Raw genomic sequence first — 15,077 nt, 5'->3', positions numbered from 1 at the left:
CACTGTGGCCTACTCAGACATTGCTGGCGCAAACTATCGCAAACCTCGTAACACAATGCAGGTGACTCAAACCGGAACAATACAGTTTCGGCAAATATACGGTAACGATGCCGCTTAATACAACTGGATTTAACGCGTAATACATAACTCATGTGGCTCGACTGTCTTATGGAACCTGTGTTTAACTATTTCGTCACATTTCTAACCGTTTTGGCTTTATTACTGAAATAAAAATGTTACGTTTGTACTTAAATCCTCCAAAACATTCGGTAAAAAAGCATAATATTTCAGTATTTGCTTGTTCTTTTTTAAATAAACTATCTCCCATTGAATGCCTTGTTAAATTTGAAACCTAATATATCTCTATTATATAGTTACTACCCACATCAAAAAATGACCAATTATAAAGTCAGGCCTTATTTATTAAAAATCAATCCACAAATCTACACGAAAAGCACACCCCGTTTCAACCATAACTCATTCCATAAAATGTTTAATGTATGTAAAATTTTGAGAAACATTTGTGAAAACTTCTTATTTGTTATTTAAATGCGGATCTACAGTTATTAAGTTGATTATGTTTCTCCCTGCTATACCGTTTGGTGTGCAGCCAAAGGAGCAACGTACGGTGCTAGAAATACGTTTCATCTATTAAGAGCCCGTCTCTGTGTAGAACATACAGAACAAAGCGGTGCGTACATGTTGCAATAAGCCAGTTTCCTGTTCATTATACCGAAGGGAAAAAGACAGTGCTGTCAGTTTGCATGGTGTAGTTTGAGTAGAGTCAATTTGAAACGAGTTAAATGACACTCATTAAAAAGCGTGGACAACAACGTCAACCCTTAGAAATTTTTCAAAAATCCAAAATTCCCACTTTTACCGCATGCGCTAGATCGTTTGTTAGCCCCAAAATGCAAACTTGCCTTGACAATGGCGATTTTGTTAAGTGTGGTTGTTGTTTGGTTTAAACCAACTGAACAGGTTATCTGGAAATTTCCTTCTAGGGCAACGAGTCCGGGTCTTTTCACAGCTGAGACTGAAGTTACGTCAAGTCAGTAAAAAAACGAATGGAGTCCAGTCACTGACTCGAGTCTCTATATCATTTATTTTTATTTACATTTTATTGCGACACGGCACACTCATATATAAATCTTAGTACGCCAGGCCATTAAAAATTCATGCCCAATCAGCAATTGAGATCAGTTGGTAGAGCGCAAGTCCCGTAAAGGCACCTATCGTGGGTTCAAATCTCACTGCAGGCTTGTTTTTCAAGGCTACGTCTCGCATATGTTGGAATACTTGGGACATCGACTGATTCGATATGACGCTTTTAATATGCCCGGTTTACTATGACTCAGGCAAACAACTACCTTTTTCATTTCATAAGTGAAAGATTCTCTCTATTTGTGTCATTTCTCGAACATTGGGTAAAACTTCTTGCACTCACTCCCTTCCTTTTCACGATTATGTCATGTCACTTCCAATTAGTCAGAAAAGTGTGACATGACGTATTCAATGCTTTGACGTTTCTGTTGAAGTGAGTCTGTACAGTTATTGTTTTTTAGAGATACTTTGTGAAAAACTTTATGGTGCAAGTATATGTGCAACTTTGATGAATACTAACGATCTGTGAAGCTTTGCTTCAAAGAAGGTAATGCTAAATTGTGTAAATTTGTACATTTATACGTTGCGACGGCATGGCAATGATATAACTTATTGGTTTAGTTGGATATTCATTTATTATCTTAAGATCATTTATCATTTATCATCATCTAGTAAGTTATTAAGTATAGTCAACATGGCAGTGATATTATTTAAAAGAAGATATTTTATGACAAACTTTATAGTGCAAGTTTTGGGGCAGTTATATAAATTCTAAGGATCTATGTACCGTTAACTTTTCAGAAAGGTTTTATTAATTTGTGTAAATATGCACATTAATTAAGTTGTGAAGGTTGGTTCGAATGGCAATGATATACTTTGAACTATTTAGTTTAGATATATTCATTTCTTTTGTTGAGGTCATTTATTATGACTTCTAGTAAGCAGTGTGAATTCATTAATGTTCGTGTGTACCATCGCTTTTTGTAGGTGGTGTATTCAACAGTTATGTTGTGTGCGATGGCTGTACAATAATTTTGCTGTTGAGTGGTCAAAATGAATGCATCTGTTCCTCAATCTTTGTAAAATAAATCGTTAAAGTGTGTGGTTGGATCATTCAAAATTGTAAGTCAATAAACTATTTAATCGATGATTTGTTCAGCAAAGTAAAATTGCATTAGAAAAAAGTTTTATAATAATGTCAAAAAATTCTTTAGGATATAACAAAAAGCACGCTTCAAACTTATCAAAAGCAGTTTTAGAATTTGCTGAACAATGATTTGAATAAGTTGTCACCCCATAGCTTAAATCGTTTTTAATAATAAAGTTCTTTTTATGTCATATGTCATATGATTAGAAACGCCGTGTTGATTTTACAAATAATATGAATCTGTAATTAAACCAATAGCTGCAGCATAAATAGAATTTGATTACAGTCCTGTTAATGCGTTCCCTCGTTTTATCATTACTTTAATGCGAGCTATGCCCTCCTGTATGCCTGCAGCCAATTGATACACGAAAATAGAGAACATTTAATTACTTAAGCAAATAAACAAATGTCATTCAACACGTCGAAAAAAGAACCACAAAGTTCGGTGTGGGATGAACAGCAAAATACCAAACTACCGGTAAGTGCAAATGTTTTGCTAAATTTAATTCCCATTTAATTGAATTAGGTTATAATTAACAGCATTTTGGAGATATCGGCCGTACAATCTGCAGTTATAAAAAGATACCGACAATAATAACTTAATTTATAATGAAATATTGTAAAAATTTATATGTCCAAATAAATAGTTTTATAGTTTGTATTAAAAATGCTACAAAAATATTATTCCAGCTATTGAAGGTAATGAGTATTTATTAGGCGATAAAAATATGTTTTTATTTTTTTATTTTTCTCTTCATTTTTCTAAATAAACAACACACTGTTGTCATTCAAAAACAAATTAACTTTTTATTTTTCAGGTGTCTAACCAGATTTCATGTGAAGAATATGAACGTGTTTTGAAGCCACCACCAAACCAAGGTGAAAAAACAATTAACATTTTAAAAAATTTTGTATTTAATTGGTCACTTTTTTTTTAGCCCGAATAGCATTTGACAACTTTGACCCAAACGGAATCCCAGACCAACCAGAGCAATTGGATGACAATGAAAATCAAATCTCATCAGAATATATACAACATTCACCGACACAGGTTAGATAATTAGTAGGATAAATATTTATTTACTGAAATGAACTGGTTTCAGCAAATAATATCTTTAGGTTCGATTTTTTCAGACCGTCTTTGAAATGTTATGTAATATTTGTAGGCTAGCATTAAACTTCATTACATAGCAGTTTCTAATGAAAGGTGTGCTACATCTGCTATTTCCCTTTTTTAAGATATAACACCTCGTTTCGACGTGCTATATAACAACGAGCGAAGTATTGTATCGTATTTATTAACAAAACGTATTGGCATGCGTCATTATTATATACCAACTGTTTTGCAATTTTGTTGATCTTTTGTTTCACAGCATCTGTCATGTCCACCAGTTCAGCCATACCAAGTAAGAACATTATTAAGAATAATAAGGAAATATGATTTCGAAGAATAAACGTTATGTTCAGTTTCTTCAATAAATACGCTATTTCGTTGGTACGGTACTGTTTACAATAAAATACAAAACGGTATTTGGTGTGTCATGCTTTATAGCTCTAAACAACACGCAACACGCGTGTTGTATGAGTGTGTTCAAACAACACACCAGGTGTGTCGCAAAACTGCAGCTTCAAACAACACGGCAGGGGTGTCGTTGAACAACACACCTCCAAACAACACACCACCTGACAACACAGCTTGGTGTGTCGTGTTGTGCATACGGCTTCAAAATTGGCGTGTTGTTACAACACAGCGGTTCTTCTACTTTAATATTTAAAAATAATAAAAGTAATTTTTAGTTTATGAAAACCGAATTACTGCAGAAAATATTCTCCATTCCATCAACTTTGTTTAAAATGTGTTTTTGAATCCCAGATAATAACTTAATGTTCAGCAGGTATAAACACTAAGTTAAGCTCAAAATTATTTTGTACAGCTTTTCAGAAGGGTTCAGATGAGAGAATTTAATCCGAACATTCCACCACCGCCCCCACCACCTGTAAACCAATGTAAGTAGATTTTCTTTAAAAACTATTGCTATTGTCTTTGGACATTATTTTTTAAGTCACCAAATAATCATTTCAGCTCGAATTGCATTTGACAACTTCGACCCTGGTGCACCCCCAGCAGAAGAACCGGCACATGCGGATACCGATGAGGGTCGGAACCCGGTTAATCAGTTGCAAACAGAACGAAAATAGTCTCCTACCAACTAATGCTTGCCTAAATGTACATTTAACAACCATGAATTTTCGTTTATATGCCATAGGCCTAGAATACTGTTGGCCCCTTAACTAAAACAGGTACATTAGTTTGTATTAATTACTACTTGTTAGAAGAAAGACACTGCAAGTGCTTTTCAGTGAAAGTTTAAGATAACAAATGGTTATAAAAGAAAATAGAACAAACATGGCACCCAACAAAATATTTACAGCTGATGTGATAAGCTATTGTATGTACACAGAAGTATGCAGCGATTGGGAATTGTTTCATTCCTGTCATTTTGAGATTTTAAAATAGATTCTGATGTGCTGATTGTAAAAAAAGGGTTTGAAATGTATAACAATGTTTGCAATTTTCCAGTTAAAAAAGTTTACAAGTAAAAATAGTAAATTAGTAACTTTTAATAAAAGTGTTAATGTAAAAAATAGTACCTTCATACAAAATGGGTAAATGCATTTCGAGGCAGAAGTGCGATGATCAGCTAAGAGAGGAACCAAGGAAGTTGTGAGTGCGTGAGTGCGTGAGTGCGTGAGTGCGTGAGTGCGTGAGTGCGTGAGTGCGTGAGTGCGTGAGTGCGTGAGTGCGTGTGTGCGTGTGTGCGTGGGTGCCTGGGTGCCTGGGTGCCTGAGTGAGTGAGTGAGTGCCTGAGTGCCTGAGTGCCTGAGTGAACTATAAATTTCAATTTGCAATTTTGTTGCTCTTTTGTTTTATAGATTGATGGACTCTCTAGCAGTTCAGCCACACCACGTAAGAATAATAGAAATAGTATTCAGTAAAATAATACAATATATTTTTCTAAACAATTTTTAGTCTAAGATGAGGACCCAATTACTTCAGGAAATTTAAATCTATGCCAGTCATTTTGTTTGAAATGTGTTTTTGAATCCCAGTGAATAACTTAATATTTTGCAGGTACAAACAAACTAAATTAAAACTGTTAAATATCTTTGACATCAAGTTAAGCTCAAAATTATTTTGTACAGATTTTCGATAAAGTTAAGATGAAAGAATTTAATCCAAACATTCCAACACAGCCACCTGTAAACCAATGTAAGTGGATGTTCTTTGAAAAATGTTGATGTCGTAGTAGGACACTATTTTTTATGTTACCAAACAATCATTTCAGCCCGAGTTGCATTTGACAACTTTGATCCTAATGGAACCCCAGCAGAAGAACCAACACATGCGGATGGCGATGAGGGTCAAAACCCTGATGATCAGTTGCAAGCAGAACGAAACCAACCTTTTAACAACTAATGCTTGGCTGTACATAAAAACACACCACATACTTTTCCTTTATTTGCCATAAGCTTAGAATACTGTTGGTTTCTTCACTAATGTGGGATTAGTTTGAAATACACCTTAGTTGTATTAATTACTACTTTCACTTACGTAGAACTGTATGTATTTGACATTTAATGCATGTATCTAGGTTATACTCAACCTATATATGTTTTATCTAACAAGTGGCCATTAAAATCTTGATGTGTAGCTTTTAAACTAATCGTCTGAATTAAAAATCGCAAAAATCAAGTAATTAAGCTAAAAACAATGCAAAATGTACAGCTTATCCGACAAGAGCGTCTGTTGAAAGTACGATACCATATTTATACTCCTTTTTTGGAATGTGTTACGTCACATCCTGGAAGTCGCTCGTCAAAGTGTGACATGACGTGGCCAATGTTTTGATTTTGTTTCTGGTGTGTCTGCATTTTTCTCGTGGTAAAAACTTTTACAGCACTTTGTCTACAGTTCTAGATGTGCAAATTATCGGTTCTACAGAGACCAGGCAGAATATAAATGTGCTTTTCAAAAGTTCAGGATAAACTGAGAAGTTATATGAGATGGCTACGAAATTTCATATTGCTAATGTTGAAAGCTATTACATGTATACAGACGTACTTGAAGGGCACGGACTTTTGCCTGTATAATTGCTGGCCTTTCAAGTTTCTAAAGTTCCTTCAAAAACTCTATTTACGAAGTTGTGTAAAACAATAAATAAGTTACGACATCATGAACATTTTTTGCACAAGACCAGTATAGAACAATGTGTTAAGTGTTATGAACACGGGGTTTAGATATTTAACAAGGTTTAGAAGTTAATAATCAAATCATTTACAATACTAAAGCAAGTATAAAAGTCAAATATGACACCCTTTGTACAAAGTGGGTGAATGTGTTAGAATTTGGATAAAAGAGGACGATATATATAATTAAACATGTGACTTTTTTGCCAAAGATGAAAAAAATTTTCAAACCATTTCCAATTGTGTTTAAATGTTACCTGAGAATTGAAGACTTTTTTATTCTACATCTGACTGTTTTATCATCAGTGACTTGACAAGTCACTTTGTGTAAACGTAAGTATTAGGGAAACAATGCATATTGCGCAGTAAATTCATTCTTTCACTTTTCAGCGGACTTTGTTACACAACGAACAGAACTTTTCCTACCGGTTTGCTTGAATCGTTCTAAATCAAAACGTTTTCTATGCCAAAAAAGTTATTTAAAAAAACAATTATTTTGTGTTATAGTTTACATGAGTGAGTTTCTAGCAAATTGTTTAAAATCTAAACATTCTTGTCTGATTTGATTCATCGAAAAAGAAGTTGTTGAATACAACAATGTCACAGGAAGAAATGGAGAATTCACTACATACACATGAAGTAAGTAGAATTAATGCGAAATGAAACATGTGTTTATCCTGCTAAGTGGTAACATGTGTTTATGTTGATGTTTTTAGATCTTTGAAGTAGATTAATATAAACATTACAGTTTGTCAGCGCTGTCATGTGTATCAGTTTTGCTTTTGTTCTTAGAATCGAAATGTTTTGAATCGAATGTTTTTCAGAATCTGACTTCTCCACTACATCTACAGCCATCACCACCTCCATTATATACACAACCAATACCAACACCACCGCCATTGCCATCGCAGTTATATTTACAAGCAATGCCAGCACCACGGGCACCAGGCAATGCATTCCCCAAGGGTACAACTTTAATATGTGGTAATACATTGCGATACATGTCCAAGGTAAACATGTACAGGCAAGAACTATTTTATTCGTAATCCTTTCATAATTTCAAATATAACTATGAATTTTGGAAAACGATATAGAGATCTGTTCATAAATTATATTGTGAAAATAACGGCTTTAATAAACGTAAAAAACGACATGGTTAAGTGTTTAAACGTTTCGGTAAATGCTCATACTATCATCAGCGATATGAAGGCCACATGAGTTATACACACTTGTTGCTGTAAAAAAAAGCATGTCGCTTTTTTACGTTTATTTGGGCCGTTATTTTCATCATTAAACTATAAATTTATTTGCAATTCGTAACAAATACGGGTTCTAGCAAACTAAATATTTGCTAATTTGGCAAAAAATGTTAAAAAAGGAAAAAGTTTTGTTTATATTTTTGACAAGTTTGCATGCAAAGAGGAATCAGTCATACCGCCACCACCTTTCGGACCACCAGCAGAACCAACTGAAATGGATGGTAATACGAATAGAAACCCAAACAACCATGTACAACCAGAACAAAACCGACCTGTTGGTACCTAATACTTAGTGGGGAGCAAGTCTACATATACGGACATAATATTTATCGTAAATTTGCGTTTTCGATGATTTGCATGGTTTTGTGATATTGCGTATTGTTGTATCTAAAGATACTACATCATTATCGGTGACAGTTTGAGGACATATATTCAATAAAAAACATCATTATCGGTGACAGTTAGAGGACATCCATTCAATAAAAACCACGTTGTGGCCAAAATTAATGGGTTTTTGTAAGGCACAATAGGTAATGTGTAGCAAGCAAAGTAATCCAATTACGAACGTTGTTTACGAACAAGGTGTTGCTGGAACAGATTGTTTCTGGCCAAAAATACGGTATGGGATACGTCATGGCTCGTAAAAATGCATAGATTTGTTCAAAAACGTTTGATTCGTTTCGTATGAAAATTTAGTTGTTTGGTTGTTCTTATTTTTGGTTTCAAGTCGATGGCAACCCTGCCCATAGCCGACCAATGCAAGGGCTTAACGTAGTTATATTGACTAATTCTCCTGAGGCTAATGTATGGTTTCAACCGACGTTTCGAGTACTTATATTGTTTACGATACTGTTTCGATTGTTCCAATTTATCAGCTGACAAAAAGTACCACGTAAACCAAGCCCAATTACGTCACAAATACAGTGTGACGTTATTTCAGCATTTTGAAATTTTTACCCTCAGCGCCTATGCCAAAATTCATAACAAGCAATTGTACAAATTGTGTTCCATTCGAGCCTGGTTCGGGCCGTTTCTTGAAAAGAACGGGCTTTCTTTAGGCCTGACTTTACACTCTGTGTCAGTATTTTTTAATTATTTTAGTTAGCTAAGTACCCAGTTGCTGGACCTGACCTATTTTAATTAGCTAAGTAGCCAGTTGCTGGACTTGACCCTTTATCCGTCGATTCCAAGTTTAACAATTATAGGTAACTCCCTTTAACATCTTTAATTAAAAACAGTTTTTCATCCTGGCATTTGGAGTTGTAATCTATCAAAACATTTAAACTTGCTTTGTAAAAACTACATTGTACAAATGCAGACTAGCTTTTTGCATTTTAATCTTGATTACACAGTATACAACACATTTCTCACAGGGGTGGTACAAAATACCGCATGTGGTCGCATATTACGGTATGTTGCGGCATGATACCGCATGGTTTTCTGCTCGAGTACTATATGGTGTATGAAATGTGAGAATACAAGCCCCAACAATGATAAATTAGACCAGATGCTGGTATTATTTCAATTACAAACCCTCACCCAACCCGAATAGCTCTAACTGTCAGCGCTTTCAAAAGTTCGGAAAATGATAATTTCGTAAAAGCATATTCAAGTTTTTTACAACTTTCGCCCGTGTGATAACATGCGGTCACATGCGGTCACATGTGGTATACTATGCGGTCATATGCGGTATCATGCAGTATTTAGTACCACCGTTCTGACAGCACACACTTTACACAAAAAATAAATGAATCACAGGAAATTAAACACAAAAAGCTAATTTACAAACAAATGAATGTATTTAAAATTATTTTGGTTGCACAAACACTTAGCATTCCGTTTCAGAGAAATTGGCAGTTTACGCTTTAAGGCAATTATACAAACATATTATTATAATAAGATATGCAATTCCATCAATCAATTCGACATGTTGCAATGACAACCATTTTTGAATGATTCACAATTAGCGAGAACAATTATTTCCTCAACTGCAAGAAGTTAAGATGAACATAAACTCATGAACGGGTACAGCGCTGAAGCGTCCATGCGAACCAACGATCAAGACAGATTTATATCATTAATCAAAGAACGGCAGGCCGTATAAGGCGTTATCATGAATCAGTCGGTTACCAAGCACTCATACATGACAAGGTGTAAGCTACAAATTTGAGTATTGAGTATTTAATTTTCCATGACTATAATTGTTTTTTTGAATTTTTTTTAAATGTTCAAGTTGAATTGTTTTCAATTTTAGAATGCTAAAATAGTCAACACAATAATGCAGACAATTTGTAAATTAAAAGGAAATTGCACGATTTACTCCTCCAAAATTGCAACGATTTTTCGAGCAAAATGTCGTATACGTTTTTGTGTTCAAGGATGAAATTTTACCCAACCACTTCAATCACTCTGTCGCCTTCTTGAACGGCACCAGCATTATACGTCACAGTCAATTCTGTTGGGCGACTTGTAATTGCCCGGATAGAAGTTACATTTTGACTCACATATTTTTTGGCCCTAGTAAGTTGATCTTCTATTGCTTTTGAGTAAAGCAAGGGATTGAGAGCGCTGTTGATTGGAAGCAACAGACAAGCACTCAACACATAGGCATCTGGTGGCATCCTGATTCCTCCAACACTCAAATATCCCATGATACAAATTGGAATCCAGCAACAGAAGTCGGTCAAAATCAACCTCGAGATTCTTTTCTGCATTTTGGAGCTGACATCATTGCTTCTGGCTTCTTTCATTCGGTTGCTTTGTTTGTAAAAAAGAACGTATGCAACCACCATGTAGATGAACATAAGGAAGTTAATGGTGATGAGGAAAGTTGAATATTCCCAAGCAAACTCATTGGTTATGGCAAATAAGCGCGGCATACAAACGCTTGTTTCTCCATAATATCCAAACTCTCCTTTGATTGGGTTGCGAGGAAATGCCATTCTTATAGTTTGTTTCACATCGTTCCAACCCTCCGGTTCTACACCAGTAAATCTTTCAGCAAGAAGTGATATGTTTTCTCTGGAAACAAAATCATTTCCAAAAACGTTGTTTGGAAACCAGACATCAGTTGTAAAATATTCTGAATTGACTTGAAGTAAAGGAATAATTGCCAAAACCGCAGCCAAAATCCAGCAAAACAATTCAGCCAGTAAAACTCTCAGAACACCCATATTTCGGATTGTAAATGGTTTGAAAGCTGATATTAGACGAAAGGTTGTCATGGCTGTCATTGTAAACGCTGATGCCTCTGAAGAAATAATTGCAAGTGCTCCAAGTCCTGAACACAAACTACTTGATCGCCATTCCTTGTCAAATAGACAATACGAGCCAGAAAATTGTGAGGCTTGCACTATAACTGCAAGCAGATAAATTCCCATGAGGAAATCTGAGCAACAAAGGTTAAGAATAAAAATACTGGTGTTTATAAAAACATGTTTGTTTCTGTCTGCATTCCATAAGCTGTGAGCAGTTGCAATAAACACAAACAAATTTCCTCCCAAGGCTAACACAGCTGTTATCCAAAAAATTACTCGGTAAATTGGATTAGCTATCATTTCGTTGACATCTGCAAATGCGTCTCCAGCCAAGTTTACACATTCGTCACTTCCGTCCGAACAATCACGAATTCCATTCTGCACCAGTTTTGTTTCAATCGAAACAGGTTGTTTATTTGTGCAATAAAACCTTACTTTTTCGCAACGGCATTTGCTTTCGTCAGATTCATTGTCACAATCGATAATTCCATCACAAAGTGTTTTTCTGTCAATAGAAACCTTTTCTTTGCTTTTGCAATAAAAGCGAACACTGTGACAGAGTCCTGAAAATTCATCTGAACCATCGTCGCAATCAATTTTTCCGTCGCAAGCCTGTGAGATGTCTATGTTAATTTTTTCTTTGGATAAACAATTAAATCTGTTTGGGCAATTCATTTCCCCAAACACCCCAAGCTTGTCCACTATTCCATCGCATATTGAGTTAAACAAAAAGTCAAATTTAACGCCCAAGTTTAACCAATGCTGAAACCAATGCCTTAATGGAGGATTGTCAGCTTTTGCACACTTAAATACTTCATCAAGTGTAAGGTGCTTGGTGTCTTCTGGCAAACACTGAGTTTGTTTCACGTTATTAGGAGCCGAGCAGTATTTCGTGTTTATTTGGTTAACACATTGCACACTTGAATTGCACAACTTTCCACTTTGATCTGTACAAACAGATTTATTTTGACAATGCATCTGATTTGACGGACAAGAACCCCTTATATCTTTACACAAACTTTGATTCAAACATAAACACTCATCAGACATATCAAAACAGTCCACAATGCCGTCACAAACTTGCTTGGGTAATATGATTAACTTTTTATCCAGGCACTGAAAACATTTGAACTGTCCGTTGACGAAACAAAGATCAGATTTATCAGAACATTGAGCCATTGAATCGTAAACGTTAACTTGAGGCAAAACGCAAACACCTTGTCTCGATGATCCAGAGCATTTAAATCCAAATCCTGACTTCATTTCATCGCTTTTATCACTGCAACTACTAACTAAGTCACAGAAGTTGTTACCAGCTATTATTTCTTCATTTTCACAAATAAAAACCTTCTGGCAATATTTATTTTTTCTTTCGTTGCAGTTTGATGAGACACAAATAACATTCTTGTTTTCACAACGGTTGATGTCATCAGCACACGACGGTTGGATTACCGTGTTGCACTCTTGTGGGACTGGAGAATGTACAAGATACCTGACAAGCTGCTCACTCTTACAAGAGGTGGCAAACATTGTGCAAGATTGACATGTAAAGTTTGTGATTGAACACAGTTCGTCATTTCCATCAAAGCAATCCTTAAATCCATCACCAATCCAGTTTATAGGTAAACATCTGCCAGTAGATGTGCGAAGTTGGTTACCAGGATCGCGCGGACATCTAGCGTGAACTCCAGAGCAGTTGCATGTGTAATGTGTCTCATCACTACCATCAAAACAGTCACCATTTCCATTACATAACAAAGATCGGTCAATACAACTACCCTTTGTTCCGATGCATTGCTTCGTGGCAACACATGCACATTGAAACTTTTCGGCGGGGCAGGTGCAATTAACTTCATCACTCCAATCTCCACAGTCATTACCTCCATCACATTGATATTTTTTGTCGATGCAACCATGATTAGTTGTGCAGTTCTTTGTTTTGTAACAATCACATTCAAAACTATCAGCTGGACAAGTGCAATTAACTTCATCACTCCAATCCCCACAGTCTTTATATCCATCACATTGATATTTTTTGTCGATGCAACCATTATTAGTTGTGCAGTTTTTTGTTTTGTAACAATCACATTCAAACGTATCAGCTGGGCAAGTGCAATTAACTTCATCACTCCAATCTCCACAATCATTCCGCCCATTGCATTGCCATTTGTTTTTTATGCAACCACCATTTAAAGTTGTGCAGTTTCTTGTTTTGTAACAGGGGCATTCAAACGTATCAGCTGGGCAAGTGCAATTAACTTCATCACCCCAATCTCCACAGTCATTAATTCCATTACAATGCCATTTGTTTTTTATGCAACCACCGTTTACAGTTGTGCAGTTCTTTGTTTTGTAACAGGGGCATTCAAAGGTATCAGCTGGGCAAGTGCAATTAACTTCATCACCCCAATCTCCACAGAGATTTCTTCCATCGCAAACGTAATCAATTTCGATGCAACCATGACCTTCAGTACAATTGTTTGTTTTGAAACAATTACATTCAAACTTATGATCTGGACAAGAGCAATTAACTTCATCACTTCCATCTATACATTCTGTGTTTCCATTGCATTGATTTACCCAATATGAATCACACCCAATTACACCTTTACAAGTTGTGTTGAAACAGTCACACTGAAACCTGCCTTCTGGACAATAGTCACCAAACTCATCACTCCAATCACCGCATTCGTTCCTCCAGTTGTTTACATACAGCATTTCAATGCACTTTGGTTGGTCTCCACACCGACCAAACTTGTGACAAGCACATTCGAACATTGAAGAAGGGCAGATGCATTTGTGGCCACTGTACGTTTCCTCGCAAACCGAGAGATTTTTTGGTTCTGTCAATAAAATAAGCTTTGAATAAATAGTAATAATAATAATCAACGGAAGTCTAAGTCAATAAGAAATAAAGCAGAAATGGAAATGTGTTTTGGCCCGACTTCATAAATTCTCAGTAGGTAATGAATACATTTATATATATTTTTGGTTTGCAAAATGATAAAAAAACACGTGCATTTGTTTTCATTGTGTAAATGGTGTCGTTTTTTTCGTGTAATAGATTTCAGCTTTTGTTCAAACCTCGATATTAAAGACTAAAGCCTAACATTGAAGGTTTGTCAAATAAAATGATTTGTTACTTGTATAAGGTCGTGGAGCGAGACTGAGATCCTCACCCGGACATTCACCTTCCACGCATCCGACGAAAAACAATAGAAACAATAACCACATCATGTATAAGATTTCTATGCAACAGCTATCAAAAAGACGTATCATTGATTGATCTATGAAAACATACAACTTTTGCATGTCATATAGGACAGTCTTTTCCAACCTATGGGTCGCAACGAATAATGCAGACAAAAATACAACCAAAATAGTAGAAATTCATGTTCATTGGTCGCGATAAACCACAAAACAAAATTTGTCCAATTCCAGGTCAAAACTTATTACAATGTTGAAAGCAAATAAAAAAATTAGGCAAAACGAAACCGTAACTATTCAAGCTACGATGAATATATTCTTACTGGGATCAGCCCTGAAGCGTTGATGCAGGCCAGCGATCACGGCATACTTATCGAAAAGCCATAGTACAACAGGCCTGGCTATTACAGGCGTTATACCGAATCCTACTACGAAGTTGACAAGTGCGCCATACAAAGCAGGCAACGGGACTTTTTTTCGGCTTTTTTTTCACCGGGCCTGTGTACCTCAGTTGGGAATGCTTGGGAGACCTCTGGTGGTAAAAATGAGCATGAATCTGACATAAAGTAAGACTGTAGAGCCATGAGCTCTTGGTAGTCCTACGTAACTCGCTTTGCGAACCCCTAAAGAAAGCGTTCGTTACCGGGCAGTGTGCTTTTTCAGGTTAAATGCTTTGAAACATTTTGCCCATGTATCCCGGGGATGATAAACTAATTTAGTCGTTTTCATTGCTAAAAATTTGTAGTTTTTTAAAGGCCAGTCCGCAAACAAATTTCAGTTCCAGAAACGGTCAGCGTTGCAAAAAAGGTTGCTGATCGCTGCCCAAAAGGTCTGTGGCCTATAGTTTAGTAACCA

The 15,077-nt window shown here is 35.9% G+C and overlaps 1 protein-coding gene across 1 annotated transcript; it reads left to right on the top strand.

Moving 5' to 3' along the window:
• Positions 1-7,073: 7,073 nt before the first annotated feature.
• On the top strand, positions 7,074-8,044 carry LOC145218247 (uncharacterized). Its single transcript, XM_080085648.1, has 3 exons — positions 7,074-7,138; positions 7,324-7,509; positions 7,907-8,044. Exons 1-3 carry the CDS (start codon positions 7,097-7,099, stop codon positions 8,042-8,044), a joined length of 366 nt encoding a protein of 121 aa, XP_079941774.1. The 5' UTR covers positions 7,074-7,096.
• Positions 8,045-15,077: the final 7,033 nt, after the last annotated feature.

This window comes from Phallusia mammillata, chromosome 3 (genome assembly GCF_965637545.1).
Source record: "Phallusia mammillata chromosome 3, kaPhaMamm4.hap1.1, whole genome shotgun sequence".
NCBI classification, from domain to species: Eukaryota; Metazoa; Chordata; class Ascidiacea; order Phlebobranchia; family Ascidiidae; genus Phallusia; species Phallusia mammillata.
This window is presented reverse-complemented; position numbering and strand designations above follow the sequence as displayed.